The sequence below is a fragment of the Lampris incognitus genome, chromosome 10 (assembly GCF_029633865.1).
Source record: "Lampris incognitus isolate fLamInc1 chromosome 10, fLamInc1.hap2, whole genome shotgun sequence".
NCBI lineage: Eukaryota > Metazoa > Chordata > Actinopteri > Lampriformes > Lampridae > Lampris > Lampris incognitus.
Window position 1 is genome coordinate 4,695,085 of NC_079220.1, and position 16,428 is coordinate 4,711,512.

At 46.7% G+C, this 16,428-nt stretch overlaps 1 protein-coding gene across 1 annotated transcript in view; it reads left to right on the plus strand.

Moving 5' to 3' along the window:
- The first annotated feature begins 512 nt into the window (after positions 1-512).
- LOC130119947 (uncharacterized) overlaps positions 513-16,428 on the plus strand; it is a 39,032-nt gene continuing 23,116 nt past the window's right edge. The window contains exons 1-3 of the mRNA XM_056288550.1: positions 513-582; positions 11,549-11,606; positions 16,246-16,314. Coding sequence (XP_056144525.1) covers positions 11,577-11,606; positions 16,246-16,314 — 99 coding nt within the window. The 5' untranslated portion in view covers positions 513-582; positions 11,549-11,576. The remainder of the gene's footprint in view (positions 583-11,548; positions 11,607-16,245; positions 16,315-16,428) is intronic.

Consider the following 16,428-nt stretch of genomic DNA (forward strand, 5'->3'; position numbering starts at 1 on the left):
GATAGGAGTCGTTGTCCGAGCTATACTAGATGTCCATGGCTCTTTGTGTTCCGGTGTTTAGCAGCGCCCGACCAAAAACCAGACCTGAGCTGCCAGTCTGAAGATGGTCTCAAACCGCTCTGGTGCAAGACATGGATACATAATCGGCAGTTGCTTGCCTGGATTATATCTGGTGCTGCACCTGTAGCATCCGACACCACCCTCCCCCCGATCAACAGGTACTGTCAATTTGTCAGTACCAGGAGACGACAGATGTAGTCTAAGTGAACATCACCGGCTTAGTACGTCACTGCAGTTTTGTGGCTGAAGCGGATGTGTGTGTGTGTGTCTGTGGGGGGGGGTGTAACTCTACGTAACGCACAAAACCGCCCAAATTAAATATAGTAATGGGGGTTTCTTTGGGGTTTTTTTTTTCTTCTCCGAGCTTCGTGATGTCACTGTCCAACTCTCCTCCCTTCTGCTCCTGGGGAGCTGAGTGGCGAAGCCCGAGAGACCAACTGGATGTCTGCCGAGCAAAAGTGAAAGTAAACTGTGTCCATAAACTGTGCAAAGCGCGGACGAGGCGGACAGCAGCGACGAATGGTAGGCTGCTTAACACACTTCTTTCTGCTCGAGGCGTGGGTCAAGACGCACGAGAGGCTTCCCCGTGCTCTTTTATTTTTGGGGGGGGGGGGGGGCAACATGTCAAGCGGCGCACTACGCCACGTGCTGCCCGGTTCGCCCGTGTCGAGTCAGCGTGAGCGGTGAGCGCACGGATTCCGTGTCTTCGTGCGTAATTACGTTATCCCGCGTGTTAGCGTTGATTTTCACGTGCGGGACGGGGGGGGGGGGCTTGTCGGATTAGTGACATAAAGCCGGACCCGTGGTCCGACCTAAACCCGGTGGAGCCGGACACCCCGTACGTGTCCGAGGTCACGGCTTGCTCGTTTCGGGAGTGTGGACCCAGACAGAGGTGAGTAGGGGAAAGTGGGGTTAATGAAGAATAAAGTGTGTGTGGGGGGGGGGGGGGCGGGCTGAGGTGGCGTGACACAGGAGAACGCAGCTTAGTAAAGACACGAGGAAGCACCGGGCTTAATTAACTCGCGTACACAGGACTGCGGAGCCACCCCCACCACGGAGTCTGGAGGAATGATCTCACGATGAGTCAGGGCAGAACCGCCGGGGCTCTGCTGCCGGGGTGAAGAGCAAAGCGAAGGCAGGTGCGGAGCTGACGCGGGAGACAGGAGAGAGAGGTAGAGACCCCCCCCCAACCCCCCACTGACTGACTGACACAGAGAGATAGATGGGCGGGCGGGGGAGACACGAGGGAGGCAGGAGAGAGGGGTAGAGACCCCCCCCCACCAACCCCACCCACTGACTGACTGACTGACTGACTGACTGACACAGAGTGATAGACGGGGGAGGAGAGAGAGGTAGAGACCCCCCACTGACTGACTGACTGACTGACTGACTGACTGACTGACACAGAGTGATAGACGGGGGAGGAGAGAGAGGTAGAGACCCCCCCCCCCACTGACTGACTGACTGACTGACACAGAGAGATAGACGGGGGAGGAGAGAGAGGTAGAGACCCCCCACTGACTGACTGACACAGAGATAGATGGGCGGGCGGGGGAGACACGAGGGAGGCAGGAGAGAGGGGTAGAGACCCCCCCCCCACCAACCCCACCCACTGACTGACTGACTGACACAGAGAGATAGACGGGGGAGGAGAGAGAGGTAGAGACCCCCCCCCACTGACTGACTGACACAGAGAGATAGACGGGGGAGGAGAGAGAGGTAGAGACCCCCCCACTGACTGACTGACACGGAGATAGACGGGGGAGGAGAGAGAGGTAGAGACCCCCCACTGACTGACTGACTGACTGACACAGAGAGATAGACGGGGGAGGAGAGAGAGGTAGAGACCCCCCACTGACTGACTGACACAGAGATAGATGGGCGGGCGGGGGAGACACGAGGGAGGCAGGAGAGAGGGGTAGAGACCCCCCCCCACCAACCCCACCCACTGACTGACTGACTGACACAGAGAGATAGACGGGGGAGGAGAGAGAGGTAGAGACCCCCCCCCCCACTGACTGACTGACACGGAGATAGACGGGGGAGGAGAGAGAGGTAGAGACCCCCCACTGACTGACTGACACAGAGAGATAGACGGGGGAGGAGAGAGAGGTAGAGACCCCCCACTGACTGACTGACACGGAGATAGACGGGGGAGGAGGCAGGACTGCCAGGTGTGAACCGGCAGTACTCGGAGCTGCCGGATCACCCAAGACGCGCGGTGACGTCAGGAGTAAGCAGCCTCAGAGCAACACAAGGGGAACCCCACAGTGACGGGGCTCTCACTTATGCATATTTTATGACGACCTGTAGACGCTTGACGCTAGAGCCAGCGGGGTGTAGGCACGGAAGTAGCCGTGATTGGCTGTTGCGTCGGCCAATAGACAGCGCGGAAGCTCGAAGCGCACAGACTTGAAGCAAACGACGCGCACTGAACCATTCAGCTAGCTAGCTTACAGCTGACCTTAACATGCCCAGGTCGTACTGTAACGATAGCTAACGGTAACCAACAACCAATCACGTCTACTTCCGTGCCTACACCCCGTTGGATCTAGCATCAACCGTACAGGTCGTCATAAAATATGCCTAGAGAAAGCCCCGTCACTGTGGGGTTCCCCTTGTGTTGCTCTGAGGCTGCTTACTCCTGACGTCACCGCGCGTCTTGGATGATCCGACAGCTCCGAGTACGCCGGTTCACCACTGGCAGTCCTGCCTCCCTCGTGTCTCCTCCTCCCCCGTCTATCTCTCTGTGTCTGTCAGTCAGTGGGGGTGGGGGTGGGGGGGTATCTACCTCTCTGTCCTGTCTCGCACGTCACCACCACACCGGTCTTCAGACTCTGTGGTGACAGTGGCGGTTGGTGCCAAAACATTTTTTTTGAGGAGGGGTGGGGGCGCAGTTTACCTTGGCGCACCACACCTGACAGCCGCTTTAGTGTCCACACAGTCACAGAGTTATTCAGAAGGACAATGTAGCCTATAGATCTTATCAGGGTTCGTAGACGGTGGATGATTGACAGTCGAGACGAGGCGTGGTGGTGGGTGTGAACACGATTGACAGCCATGAGAACTGTCCAATCACATTAGATCAAAAAACATTAGAACAATACCAATTCACTGCCAATAAAAGTGGGCGTGTCTGGGGCGGCACAGAACTGCGCCCCCTGGAAAATCTGAAGAAACCAATCAGACAGCAGCCTCAGGTCACCTGCTCGCCACAAGTTTGAGGGCTTACATAAGGTATGGTTTGGCTGGTGCCCCTCACCCAGGAAGTATATGTATTCAGACAGGAAGTATATGTATTCAGACAGGAAGTCTATGTATTCAGACAGCAGACAGGAAGTCTGTATTCAGACAGGAAGTCTATGTATTCAGACAGGAACCAACCACATACCATTTGAACCAATATGTAATGCTGCTGACAGGCGCTCACAGACTGACAACACTTTTATTTCATCATTATTTGCATTATACAACTACATTATAGTTAACATGTTTAAGATTTTCATCTCTTGATGTTTGAAGGGGCAGCGCCCCAGCGCCCTCTACTGGGCCAGCCGCCACTGGGCGCAGCCTCAGACAAACAAGGGAAAACCGACAGTGACCGTCCTTTGACTATGCATATTTTATAACGATCGTCATAAAATATAAACGCAGCCAAACTTGTGCATATTTCATAGGGAACGGTGTCATTATGTCTCATCACTGAGCTCAATGGAGAAGTATGCGATGGAACTCTCTGACTTGATCCAAGAACTTGAACTTGCAAAGAACCCCTAGGGCCCCCCTCCCTTTCATTTATTTATATATTTTATTTAATTTCCCCCCTTCTTTCTTTTGTGTTGTATGTAGAATATAAGCATGTCAATATAAAACTGCTGAGGAGGCCGCCATCTTCCTTCAGCCAAATCCAAGAAGAAGAAGAAGAAGAAGAAGAAGAAGCACAACACCACCACCACCAAAAGTGAAATCAGTCTTCTGCTTTTTCATTTTCATTGTTGGCGGCACGGTGGCGCAGTGGTTAGCGCGGTCGCCTCACAGCAAAAAGGTTCTGGGTTCGAGCCCCGGGGTAGTCCAACCTTGGAGGTCGTCCTCTGTGTGGCGCTTGCATGTTCCCCCGGTGTCTGCGTGGGGGGGCTCCGGTTTCCTCCCACAGTCCAAAGACATGTAGGTCAGGGGAATCGGCCGTACTAAAGTGTGTGCGGTTCGGATGGATGGACGTTTCATTGTCCACAGAGATTAATGGGCAATAGGGCGATTGCCCATTAATCTCTATCCAAGTCACTTACGCTCTCTCTCTCTCTCTCACACACACACGTACTTACCCGTATACCAAACTCTTTCTAAATGTCATCGTCTTCTGGCTTGACACTGGCCCCCTTTCGTCATTTGTCATTCCCAAATGCTACTTGTCTTGACTCGTGGACCGAAGGAGTTGCAACACTGCAAAAACATCGCAAAGGCCTTTATTCGTTTCGACTCAACTGGTTACACTGGACAACACGTTTCTTCGAACGTTTTCCTTCCTGAAGAAACAAAACGAAAAAGAAAAACAGAGATCATGATAGACGACGTCAAGCTGAACACAAAAACAATTTCAGATTTGCTGTACCGCGTAAGAATTTGGAGAAACATTAAAATATCTTCTATTGAAGTTAAAATGTTTAATCGCATCATGATTTTTTAGTACTCGAGTCCGAGTCCTGGACTCGAGTCCTGATTTTCAGGACTCGTGACTCGACTTGGACTTGAGCACTGATGACTCGGACTCGAACACTGGGGACTCGGGACTCGACTCGGACTCGAGGTTTAGTGACTCGAGTACAACACTGGTGTGTGTGCACACGCTTGCGAGTCCATCTGTTTGGCTGTTGTGTCACAAAGTAAATAAACTCCCTCTGAATTGGTGACAGCTGTGTCATTTTTTATTTGTTTGTCGGCTTTTTTACGGTGCCAGAGTGGAGCACCTCTTGGAACTCGACTCAGTCTCAGCCTTGATGACCCGGACTCGGACTCAGGTAATGGGGACTTGACTCGGGACTCGACTCGGACTCTTCTTTGGTGACTCGGACTCGAGCACTGGGGACTCGAGACTCGACTCGGACTCGAGGTTTAGTGACTCGACTACAACACTGGGCCATTGTGTTAGTTCAACTGAGCTTAAAATGTTTTGCGGATGATTTGTACTCTTTGAGTACTCTTTGTACTCAGCATCTGCTGCCTCTCGTGTCAGTGTCCAACAATAGTCCGCCAGCATTGATGGATTCCAGTTGCCCCGATACCTCTTCCTGGTGAAACCTTTCACCATGTTCGTCACTGACTGCACCAAGATCAGCAGGGGAAAAGTCCAAGTGTGAATGCAGAAAAGGAATTTCAAATGACATGTTGCACTTCATGGTTTTGTGTGCTTTAAGCACGTTGTCAAGCAGCTCGATGTAGTTTGGTGCTGTGTAGTTGCCAAGAAAATTGTGAAGCCTTAACGGTTGGAAAGTGGTCTGCTGGTCTCCCTCAGCTGCCAGGAGGGCTAAATTGGGAGAGGGGAGGTTTCAAGTACCTAGGAGTGTTTCTAGGTGATGACCAGACTGTTGAGAAAAACGGGGAGGGGGTGGTGGAAAAGGTGGAGGTGAGATTACAAAAGTGGAGATGGCTATTGCCACAGATGTCTTACAGAGGAAGAGTTTTAGTTGTTAATAATTTGGCAGCCTCCACCCTCTGACACAAGCTAACATGTATGAACCCCCTGCCGGATTGCTATAAAAAAAGAAGAAAAAAGTACAGTCTATTCTGGTGAACTTTTTGGGGGCAAACTGCACTGTTACCACAGAGTATACTGTAGCTACCAAAAGAGGTGGGAGGGCAGGGTTTAGTGCATCTAGAGAGCAGAGTAGCAGCTCTTAGACTACAGTTCATACAGCGTTACCTCACAGGGACTGATGATGTGCTGTGGAGACCTCTCTTGGGCATTATTTTAAAGAAGGTACAGGGTTTGGGTTTAGACGCCTCTTTGTTTTTAACAGACTGTGTTTTTAAGAGCGTGCATGACCTGCGACCTTTCTGTCAAGGATTGTTTAAAGCTTGGACTGTCTTTAAGTGGTGCAGACTGGAGCCTACAGCATCTCTGTTTTGGCTCCTGGAAGAGCCTCTAATCCATGGGGCCAGGCTGGACGTTCAGGATGGCAGCAAACCAGGTCTCAACCGGAGGCTATGCTCAGCTGGAGCTGTTAAGTTGAAGCACATAGTGGATGTTGCAGGCCCGAAGCTTCTTGACACAGGCAACGGCTTCACTGCTGGGCTTGAGGTCAAGCACACATACTAGAGACTTTCTAAATGCCTGGCTTAAAAGACTCACCAGGGAAGAATTGGACGTGCTGCAGGACTATGCCGCTGGGACCGAGACTCCTGATAATGGAGATCCTTTCCCCGAGTTGGGTCTCCAAATGGACCTGACTGGACTAATGGGACCTTTGCTCATCTCAAATTTGACTACTAAAATGGACCTTTACATGTTGGATGGGAAAGTCTTGTACAAGTGTTGTGTTGTAGCCATGAACAAAAGAATGCTGAATGAGAGGGCGCTGCTGTGTAGGAAGGATGTAAGACGTGTTTCGCAGCAGGTCCGTCGAAATGTGACTTCTTTTATACTTTATTTACACTATTTTGTACCTTTTACCAATCTAAGCTTTAATATTGCTGCTGTTTGCTTTTGTTAATTTAATTTTCAATTGAGGATAATATATGATGGGAGGTCGAGGGCAATCCGATAAAAGAGGCCGCGACAAGCCTGTGTCAGTCTCCCAACAGCAGCTAGATGCTAACGAGACTCTGCGGTTGAACATAAAGCAGATGATGAACGAAATGCGCGCTGATATTGTCAGAGAACTTAATTCCTTCATCTTGGAGACTGTCAGAAGAGAGATAAAAACGGCTCTCGAGTCTTTCGAGAGGAAAATTGACTCACATGGCGAAACCATTGCGGACCTCGAGCGCTTGGCTAATGACCACTTTAGCAAGCTAACCGACCTTCATGCTAATGTTAGCACACTAACTACCTTGGTCAATTCACTTTCCAAGAAATGTGAGGACCTAGAGGCACGTTCGAGGTGGAATAATGTTCATCTGGTGGGCTTGCCAGAGGGTTCGGAGGGCCCTCGCCCCACTGAGTTTGCGGCCCAATTTCTACAAGACCTACTTGGACTTGATGACTGAGCCCATCGTGTTCTACGCGCTAGGCCCAAGGATGGGAAACCTCCCCGTCCACTTGTTATCCGAGTAAATCAGGTCCAAGTTCGGAACCAAATCCTGCGCCGAGCCAGGGAGGCCTCCCCTGTCTCGTATAAGGGTATGAGAATCTCGATTTTTCCCGACTTCACCCCGGCGGTGGCTAAGAAAAGGGCTGCCTTTGCCAAAGTGAAGAAGGAGCTTCACTCCTACCCTAACATTAAGTTTGGACTTCTCTACCCGGCAACATTACGCATCCCCTTGCCCAGCAGAAAAACTTGTAAGTTTGAAGAGCCGGCGTTGGCAGCGGATTTTGTTGAGAAAAACTTTATAAAAAAGTAGGGATTACCTTTTTTATACTTTAGTGAGATTTGGCTTTGGGAGAAATTCTATCTCTTGGATTAAGCTACTCTACTTCACTCTGCAAGCCTCAGTCAGGACAAATAATATTCAATCGGATTATTTTCGCCTCTATCGCTCCACAAGACAAGGTTGTCCTTTGAGTCCGTTATTATTTGCAGTCGCCATTGAACCCCTTTCGATAGCACTCCGATCTAACCCCCACATTACAGGCATATTTAGAGATGGAATAGAATTGAAGGGCTCCCTTTATGCAGACGACCTCCTTTTATATGTTTCCAACTTGTCCATCTCTGTCCCTGCTGCCCTCGCTACTCTTCAATCATTTGGTCAAATATCTGGATACAAACTGAACTTAAACAAGAGTGACATGTTTCCTATTAATACAGCTGCCAATAATTATCCTCTACACAATTTACCCTTTAATATTGCCCAACATAGCTTTGCATATCTTGGGAGTCCAGATTACACACAAATTTGAAGACCTCTACAAAGCTAACTTTGCCCCCTTATTAACCCGAATTCGAGAAGAATGTGAACGTTGGTCTGTGCTTAATCTTTCTTTAGTTTGTGCGAGTCAATTCCGTTCAAATGAATATTCTTCCTAGATTCTCCTACTTGTTCCAATGCATACCGCTTTTCCTTTCTCAGACCTTCTTCCGTAAATTGGATAGTCTGATCTTGGAGTTTATCTGGAATGAGAAGGTTCCTAGGCTGTGTAAACATTAGTTGCAAAGGCCTAGGCAACTTGGAGGGCTGGCTTTACCGAATCTCAGGTTCTGTTATTGGGCAGCCAACATTAGAATTTTTAAATACTCGCTTCAATATGAGGCCTTTGACCCCCCCTCCGACATGGCTTGTTATGGAGGCAAACTCCCCCAACCAGTATCACTGGAGGCTCTAATACGCTCTCCTATACATTCTTCTACTTCTCCTTATACTAAAAACATAATTGTTAAAACCTCTCTTAGGATCTGGGTTCAGTTTAAGCGCTATTTTGGTCTACAGTCATTTTCTACCTATGCCCCATAAGCTGATAATTATGTTTTCCTCCTTCCCTGGCAGACCGTGCTTTCTTGATTTGGTCAAATCTTGGTATCAACACTTTTATAGGCTTGTATATTGATAAGGTTTTTGCATCCTATCAGCAACTTTCAGACAGATTTTCACTACCTAGGCAACATTTTCTCAGATATTTTACAGGTCTGTAGCTTTGCCTGTAACATGTCCCCCGTGTTTCCCAACCTACCTAATGATTCCATTCTAGATGGTTTTCTGACACCAGCCCCAACCCTGAAAGGCTCAATTTCATATATATACAACCAAATCAATCTTTTACATCCAGAGTCATTAAACTCTATAAAGACCCATTGGGAGGAGGATCTGGGGGAGATAATACCAGATGAAGTTTGGGTGGAGATTTTAGAAAGTGTACATGGATCATCTATTTGTGCAAGACATGGTCTTATTTAGTGTGAAGTGGTACACCGTATTTACTACACTAAGGCTCGGTTGGCTAAGATCTATGACGGTGTATCACCAGCCTATGATAGGTGTCAGCAATCCCCTGCAAGCCTCATACACATGTTTTGGCTTTGCCCATCCCTACAAAATTACTAGACAGAAATTTTCAATACCCTGTCAGAGATAATTGGGGGGATAGAACCCAATGCTCTTGGTGCTTTGTTTGGGTCTCCACCCCATTGCCCTCCCTCTCTAAATCCAAAAAAGATGTTTTGGCTTTTGTCACCCTACCGGCTAGAAGATTAAGCTTGACCAGGTGGAAATCCACTGTAGCTCCCTGTGATACCCACTGGATAAGAGACATCCTCTACTTTCTGAGATTAGAAAAAAATCTGATTTTCATTAAGTGGCTCCTCCAATAAATTTGGAAAAATATGGGGTCCATTCATTCAATTTGCTCAAAAAAGGAATTTCCAATTTACCCCTGATTGAGGACGCTCTTGTGGTTTAGATGGGTATTAATACTGAGTTTGCTGTGACCTGGGTGATGTGTTGCTGCACTGACTATTGGTGTCTACTGTCTACTATTGACACGGTTTATTGTTGGTTGACTGACGGGGGCCTTTTTTTACTCTCTTTTAGTTGTTTGTTTATGGTTGTGTGGTTTGTTTGTTTTCTTGGTTTCTGTGGGTTGTTGTGGTGTTTAGCAATGGGTCAATTGTCACTTTTTTGTGGCGTGTCTTTCTAAAGGGAATGTGTACTTTTTACCCTTTTTCAATGCTCTGATGACACAGGTGTATTTTTTTGCAAAATCCCCCCCCACCCAAAAAAAAGCATGCGGAATGAGAGAAAGGACACTGTATGGAGAACAAAGCTAAAAGTGGCAGATGATTGTAGGCCAGTGTGAGGGTGCTGTATAAAGCCCCGCTGAACAAAAGGCCGGGGGACCTGTAGTGGAGGATCCTACAGGGAGCGCTGGCAGTCAGTAGGTTCATTTCTAAGATCAATCCATCCGTTTCTGTTAGGTGTCCTTTCTGTCAGTCGCCAGAGACAATTTGTCATTGTTTCGTGGAAGGTAAGAGACTTCAGGTGCTTTTTGAAGCTCTACAAACCATATTCTCTCACGGTAGTGACACGGGGAAGGAAACTGTTTTTATCTTTGGCGCTGGGTACGAGAGAAAGGATGCGGAAAAGTGGCAACTTTTAAATTTTGTAGTGGGACAAGCTAAGTTTTCCATTTATAGAAGTAGGAAAAGTGAAATTAGTGACGGTTCAGAGGAAGATTTACTTCCTTTGTTCATTGCAAGGGTGAAGGCGAGAGTCCGAGTGGATTTCAGTTTCTTTACCCTCATGAACAACTTAAGATTTATTGTGCGGTGGTGCTTCACTACAGCCATTTGCTCAGTCAATGAGGGGCAGGTGGTATTTAATTCGGTTATTGCGTAATGTTTTTTGAACCCTTTGGGAGTGAGTATGTGACTTGAAGCTTTGTTTTAAAAAGACCTCTTTGGGTGGTTTTTTTTTATCACTTCAGTTTTTATTGAAAGTTTTTAGGTCAGCACAAACATGGCATCCGTATTCAGAAGTAAACATTGCATTATCTACATTTACTCACACACAAGCCCAACAGGGCAACTCAAAACAAACAAACAAAACACACAAAAAACTGAACTACAAGAGCTTCCTGTGGGTCTAACTTTCCAGTCTTAAGTGTTGTCATGAATTATGTTGTCGCGTGTTTGCTCCTTAAACCATGTCCATTTCTTCCACTGGTCTTCCATCCGAGGTACTGTAAGTCTCAAGCGATGAGTCAGTTTTTCCATTGTATGACTGTCCTCCACTATTTCCAGCCATTGTCCTTGTGTGGGGGCGTCCACCTGGCACCATTTTCTTGTGATTGCCTTCTTAGCAGCAATCAGCAGTATCTTAACCAACCATCTATCACTTGGCCCTATATCGTCGTTTTTTAAAATTACAGAAATAGAGGGTCATATAGCACTTAGGGAAGTCATATCCAAGTACCTTTTGTATTACATCATGAACCATCTCCCAAAACATGGCTAGCTTATTACATTTCCAAAATATATGCGAGTGGTCTACATCCTCTGTTCCACATTTCCTCCGGCATGACATTTGGTGGTGGAGTATCTATTTTGGATTTTTGGTGTAATAAAAAAACGTGTCAGATTTTTCCAGGGGAATTCCCTCCATATCCGCGAACTAGTGGAGGATTGATGGACTTTCCACATATTCTGCCAGTCCTCCTCTGTAATTTCTGTGGCAAATTCTAATCCCCATTTTTCTTTTATATATGTCTCTTTGGATGTTTTAATGTAAGAGTTGCTTATGTTGATGTTGTGAAATGGATATGTCATTGTTGAAGTTTAGTTTTATGTAAAATAAAAGAGCTGTTTAAAATTAAAAATTCTCTCCCCCCCCCCCCCCGCAGTAGGAGTCCAGGTCGACACTGTGGCAGCATGAATTCAAGGTTCCTCCTGTTTTTCATTGTAAGTCACATCTAGTTGAGCCCTGAATTCAAAGGCGTCTTTGCTTTTACACTTTACAATATGCTTCGTCCCAAATAAAAAACAACCTCTCTATATTGACTGTCATATTGGTTATTTTCAGACTGTATTTTGCCCCCCCCCCCAAAAAAAATGAATTGGTGCCAGCCACTAATGGCTAGTTATTGTCTTGCCTTAGTTACTGTCTTGCCTTTTGCCTTATTTGTGTAGACTTCATCATTATCATTGTCTACTATTGTGTCCTTCCACCTGCACTTGACATTTTATGCTCACAGGAGGATAATATATGTCTGCAGTACTGATATGTGTCAGTGTAAATCTGCTTTATCCTCTCAGTCTCCTCTTGATGATCTAAGACAAAACGACACAATGTATTCAACATGACATGCACTCTTGGCTATGACATGATTACTATGTAGCAAATGTACTCCGACTGCTACCACTACTATTTCATACAGTAATACAGTGATATGAGTACTATATAGTAAATGTACTACTACATATAGTACTACTATGGTCTCATTAATATATAGCAGATGTACAATAACAACTACTACTACATCATATATGTCTTTATGCATGCTCAATAATCCAGCTAAGAAAATCATCTAAGTTAAATTAGTCCACCTGGACACAACATTTATTGGCAGAAACGTTTCATCACTCATCTAAGTGACTTTGTCAGTCTCAACTGATGGCAGGTACCCCCACCCTTATAAACAATACAGTGGCATAACGACCGAAAACAACAATTGGTTTCATATGCAAATTACCGTGACCATTAGCTAGAGTCACCTGGCCTGCATTGCACTCTACCCCAACGCTCGTCCCCACGCGTGGTGGGTCGATGGAGTGACCAGAGGGTGTACTCCAATCATCGGGGCATCCCACTGCTCAGCCTCCCTGGGAAAGTCTACTATAGGGTGCTGGAAAGGAGGCTCCGATCGATTGTCGAACCTCGTATTCCGTCCTGGCCGTGGAATAAGGGACCAACTCTTTACCCTTGCAGAAGTGCTGAGGGAGGCATGGGAGTTTGACCAGCCAGTCTACATGTGTTTTGTGGACTTGGAGAAGACTTACGACTGTGTACCCAGGGGCACTCTGTGGGGAGTACATTACAGTCATTTAGCCGACGCTTTTATCCAAAGCGACTTACAATAAGTGCATCATTTAACGTAGGAAATCAGAAGAACTACTAGTCATCAGAGGTCATAAGTGCATCTTCTCTGTAAACAAGCATCTAAGAGCAAAACCAGTTTTAAAGTAAAAGCGCAAGAAAGTGATTTTTTTTTAATGAGTGAATACAATAAGTGCTGAGAGCAAGTAACAGGGTAGTAGTTCTTGAAGACGTGAGTTTTCAACCTGCGCCGAACGATGGACAGCGACTCCGCTGTCCTGACATCAGTGGGGAGTTCATTCCACCACTGTGGGGCCAGGACAGAACCGAGCCGTGACCGGGTCGATCGGCAGCAGGGGCCTCTGAGCGACGGGGCAACCAGGCGTCCCGAGGCAGCAGAGCCAAGTGGTCGGGCAGGGGTGTAGGGCTTGACCATGGCCTGGAGATAGGAAGGAGCTGTTCCTTTCACTGCCCTGTAGGCAGTGATACAGTGAAGATGCAAGTTCAAAGTCCACTGGGTAAGTGTTAGGTGCTGGCTTGATTCAACAGGGTGTTAAAACTCTCTTTGCTCTTCCCGGTCCACCCTTGTCTTTAGGGCTTGAACTATAATTAAAACCAAGATAGTGGGACCAGCAATTTTCCTTGCGTGTAAATCAAACTGGCTGGCTTGCAGGCATTCAGGACAGCACAATTAATCCCCAATTTAACTGCTGTTATCAGGTCCGGAGGGAAATACTCACCCCCTAGTAGAAGGCAGCAGAGTCTATGCAACAGTTATGACTACAGCTCATACTCTGTGGGCTCAGGCCATGCCCTTTAATGCTTTATGTAAAGAAAAGTCACCATGCATAAGGCAGAATTTTGTACCATAGATTTTACCCAGGGGAAGCTACGCCTAGTCTGTATGGGTTACCTAAGATACATAAACATACATAAAAGGATGTGCCACTACGGCCTATTGTTAGCATGATTAACTCAGTGACCTGTAACATCTCTAAGTTTCTGGCATCTATTCTTAACCCGTTGGTAGGCAGTAATGTACATCACACTCAGAACACTATGGATTTTGTGGATAAGGTGAGGGACATCATTATGGAGAGGGAGGAAACAATGGTCTCTTATGATGTTAAGTCTCTCTTCACATGTGTTCCTGTTGATTATGCAGTGGAGGTAGTGCATATGAAATTACAAGATGACCCCACCCTTAACACTGACCAAGTGTGTCTGCTCCTGAGCCTGTGTCTTCAGTCCATGTACTTCACATACAGGGGGCAGTACAATAGGCAGAGGCATGAGTGTGCTATGGGACCCCCAGTCTCACCTGTAGCGGCCAACTTGTATACGGCGGAAGTGGAAAGAGGGCTCTGATGTCTCATCCAGGGACACAACCTAGCCATTGGAGAACTAACACAGCAGGCACACAGGAGAGCCAACACGTCAGGCCAGGACTCCACAGTCTACACCCATCTACGGGCCAGTGGCCACTCTTTCAAGGATGAGGAGGTGAACATCATTGATAGGGAGGAACGCTGGTTTGAACGGGGAATCAAAGAGTCCATCTATGTGAAGAGGGAACGACAATCCCTGAGCCGGGGGGGGGGGTTGGGCTAAGAGTACATCTGTCACCATCTTACAATGCTGTGATTGTAACTATTCCCCAATCCTCTGTGAATAGTACACATGGCCATTGTAACTCTAGTTAATGGGGTCACAGCAGTCTGCATATGAAACTGGTCGTTGTTTTGGCTTGTTAGGCATTGTATTGTTTATAAGGTCGGGGATACCTGCAGTCAGTTTAGTCTGAAGAGGTCACTTAGACGAGTGATGAAACGTATCTGTCAATTAACGTTGTGTCCAGAGGAACTGATTCAACTTTCTGTGACTACATCATATAGTACGACTATGATCTATGACATGATTACCATGTAGCAAATGTACTACTACTTCTCCTACTACTACTTTATATAGCACTCCTATTACTGTTAAATGTTATACTACTAAGTGCTAGTATGACATGATTACTATGTAGTGTTCTATGATGTCTGTTTAATTTGCTAATTGCTGATTCTCTTGCAACTGCCAAATGAGTAGGGTTGGGCATCGTTTTGGATTTTAACGATTCTGATTCCGATTCTGCTTTTCGATTCCGGTTCATAATGATTCTCAATTCCGTCTCTTTGAGAGGCGGGGTCAAAACAGGTCACGTGCTTCTTTCACAGAAGAAATTTTTAGTTAAAAAACTTTATCAAAGCTATTCTGGTTTAAGAACAGATCATTCATGTGAACGTCTCACTCTTATATTTACATTTACAATAACTGTCTTCATACATGAAGATGAAGAGGTAAAGACAGTCACACCCTGGTCCAGACTACCAGGTCTTAAACTCCTTAAATTATACACAGTTCTTGTTTAGAAACATGAGCATATCTGCCTTCTCAGGCTGTATACGCGAGCATTCAGCGCAGAAGAAAAAAAAACACATTTCAGTATTTGCATACAGTTTATAGCAACCCGCTCATGTATAAGTTGTTTGCTGTGTCACTTGAGAAAAGACAAACGTTATTAATTGTCACCTACCCAGTTGCGATGAGGTGCTGCTGGCTGTTTGCTCAGGATGGCTGAAGAGGGCGCCGAGGCAGGACATGGAGACCGGCACAACGTGTCAAACACAGTACACTGGTTAATCTGTACACCGTGTAGGCCAAGGTGTTTGGCCATATTTGTTGTGCATCCTCCCTTGCACGAAATAATTTTGCCACAGGCGCGGCACTGTGCCAAGCCTTCACTTTTCAAGGCAAAATGAAGCCACACGTTCCACCGCCGCTTCCCCTGGTCCATGATGGCACACATTTAACTTGCAGAGGCAGAAACTATGGAAGCTGCACACCGCCACCACCATGGGAACTGAAACTAACTTTAGCGCGAGTGAAATTTATTTAGGAACCGATAGGCAGAACCGAAATTTAACTTTCTTAACGATTCCTCTGGAATCGGAATTTGGAACCAGAACTGGAACTGGAACTGTCCAAAGGAGTTGAATCAAGTGCAACTGGACTTGGTCTATATCCGTGAAGACGTTTCGCCTCTCATCCAAGAGGCTTCCTCAGTTCGTGCCTTTCTGACTAGACCAAGCTAGTCTGACTGCTAGCTAGATTGTCTAGTCAGAAAGGCACGAACTGAGGAAGCCTCTTGGATGAGAGGCGAAACGTCTTCACGGATATAGACCAAGTCCAGTTGCACTTGATTCAACTCCTTTGGATAACCATGAGCTGGATGAAGGAGAACATTCACAGACAGAATTGGAACTGGTTCTCGATGCCCAACCCTACAAATGAGTGAATGTCAATGCAAAAACAGGAGAGTGGGGTGCGAGTTTTAAGTTTTATAAGTGCAAATGCCTGATCGTATAAGCCGTTTGTGGAGTGAATCTCTGAATATGTTAAAACCATCTCGGGGCCTTTAACGCTGCTGTTTGTTTGTTTGTTTGTTTTTTTGGCCCCCAGCTTTCCCTGGTCCTTATCAACCAATCAGCGGGAGGGTGTGGTGACCTCTATCAGCCTGAACGTTTACTAGTATGTGGTTTTTTTGTTGTTGTCGTTTTTTGCTCTTTCTTTAGCTTTTGTTGCTTTTGGATATCTTTGGCCAACAGCTTCACAGCAGCAGTATGCTATAAAAACTGATTTTGC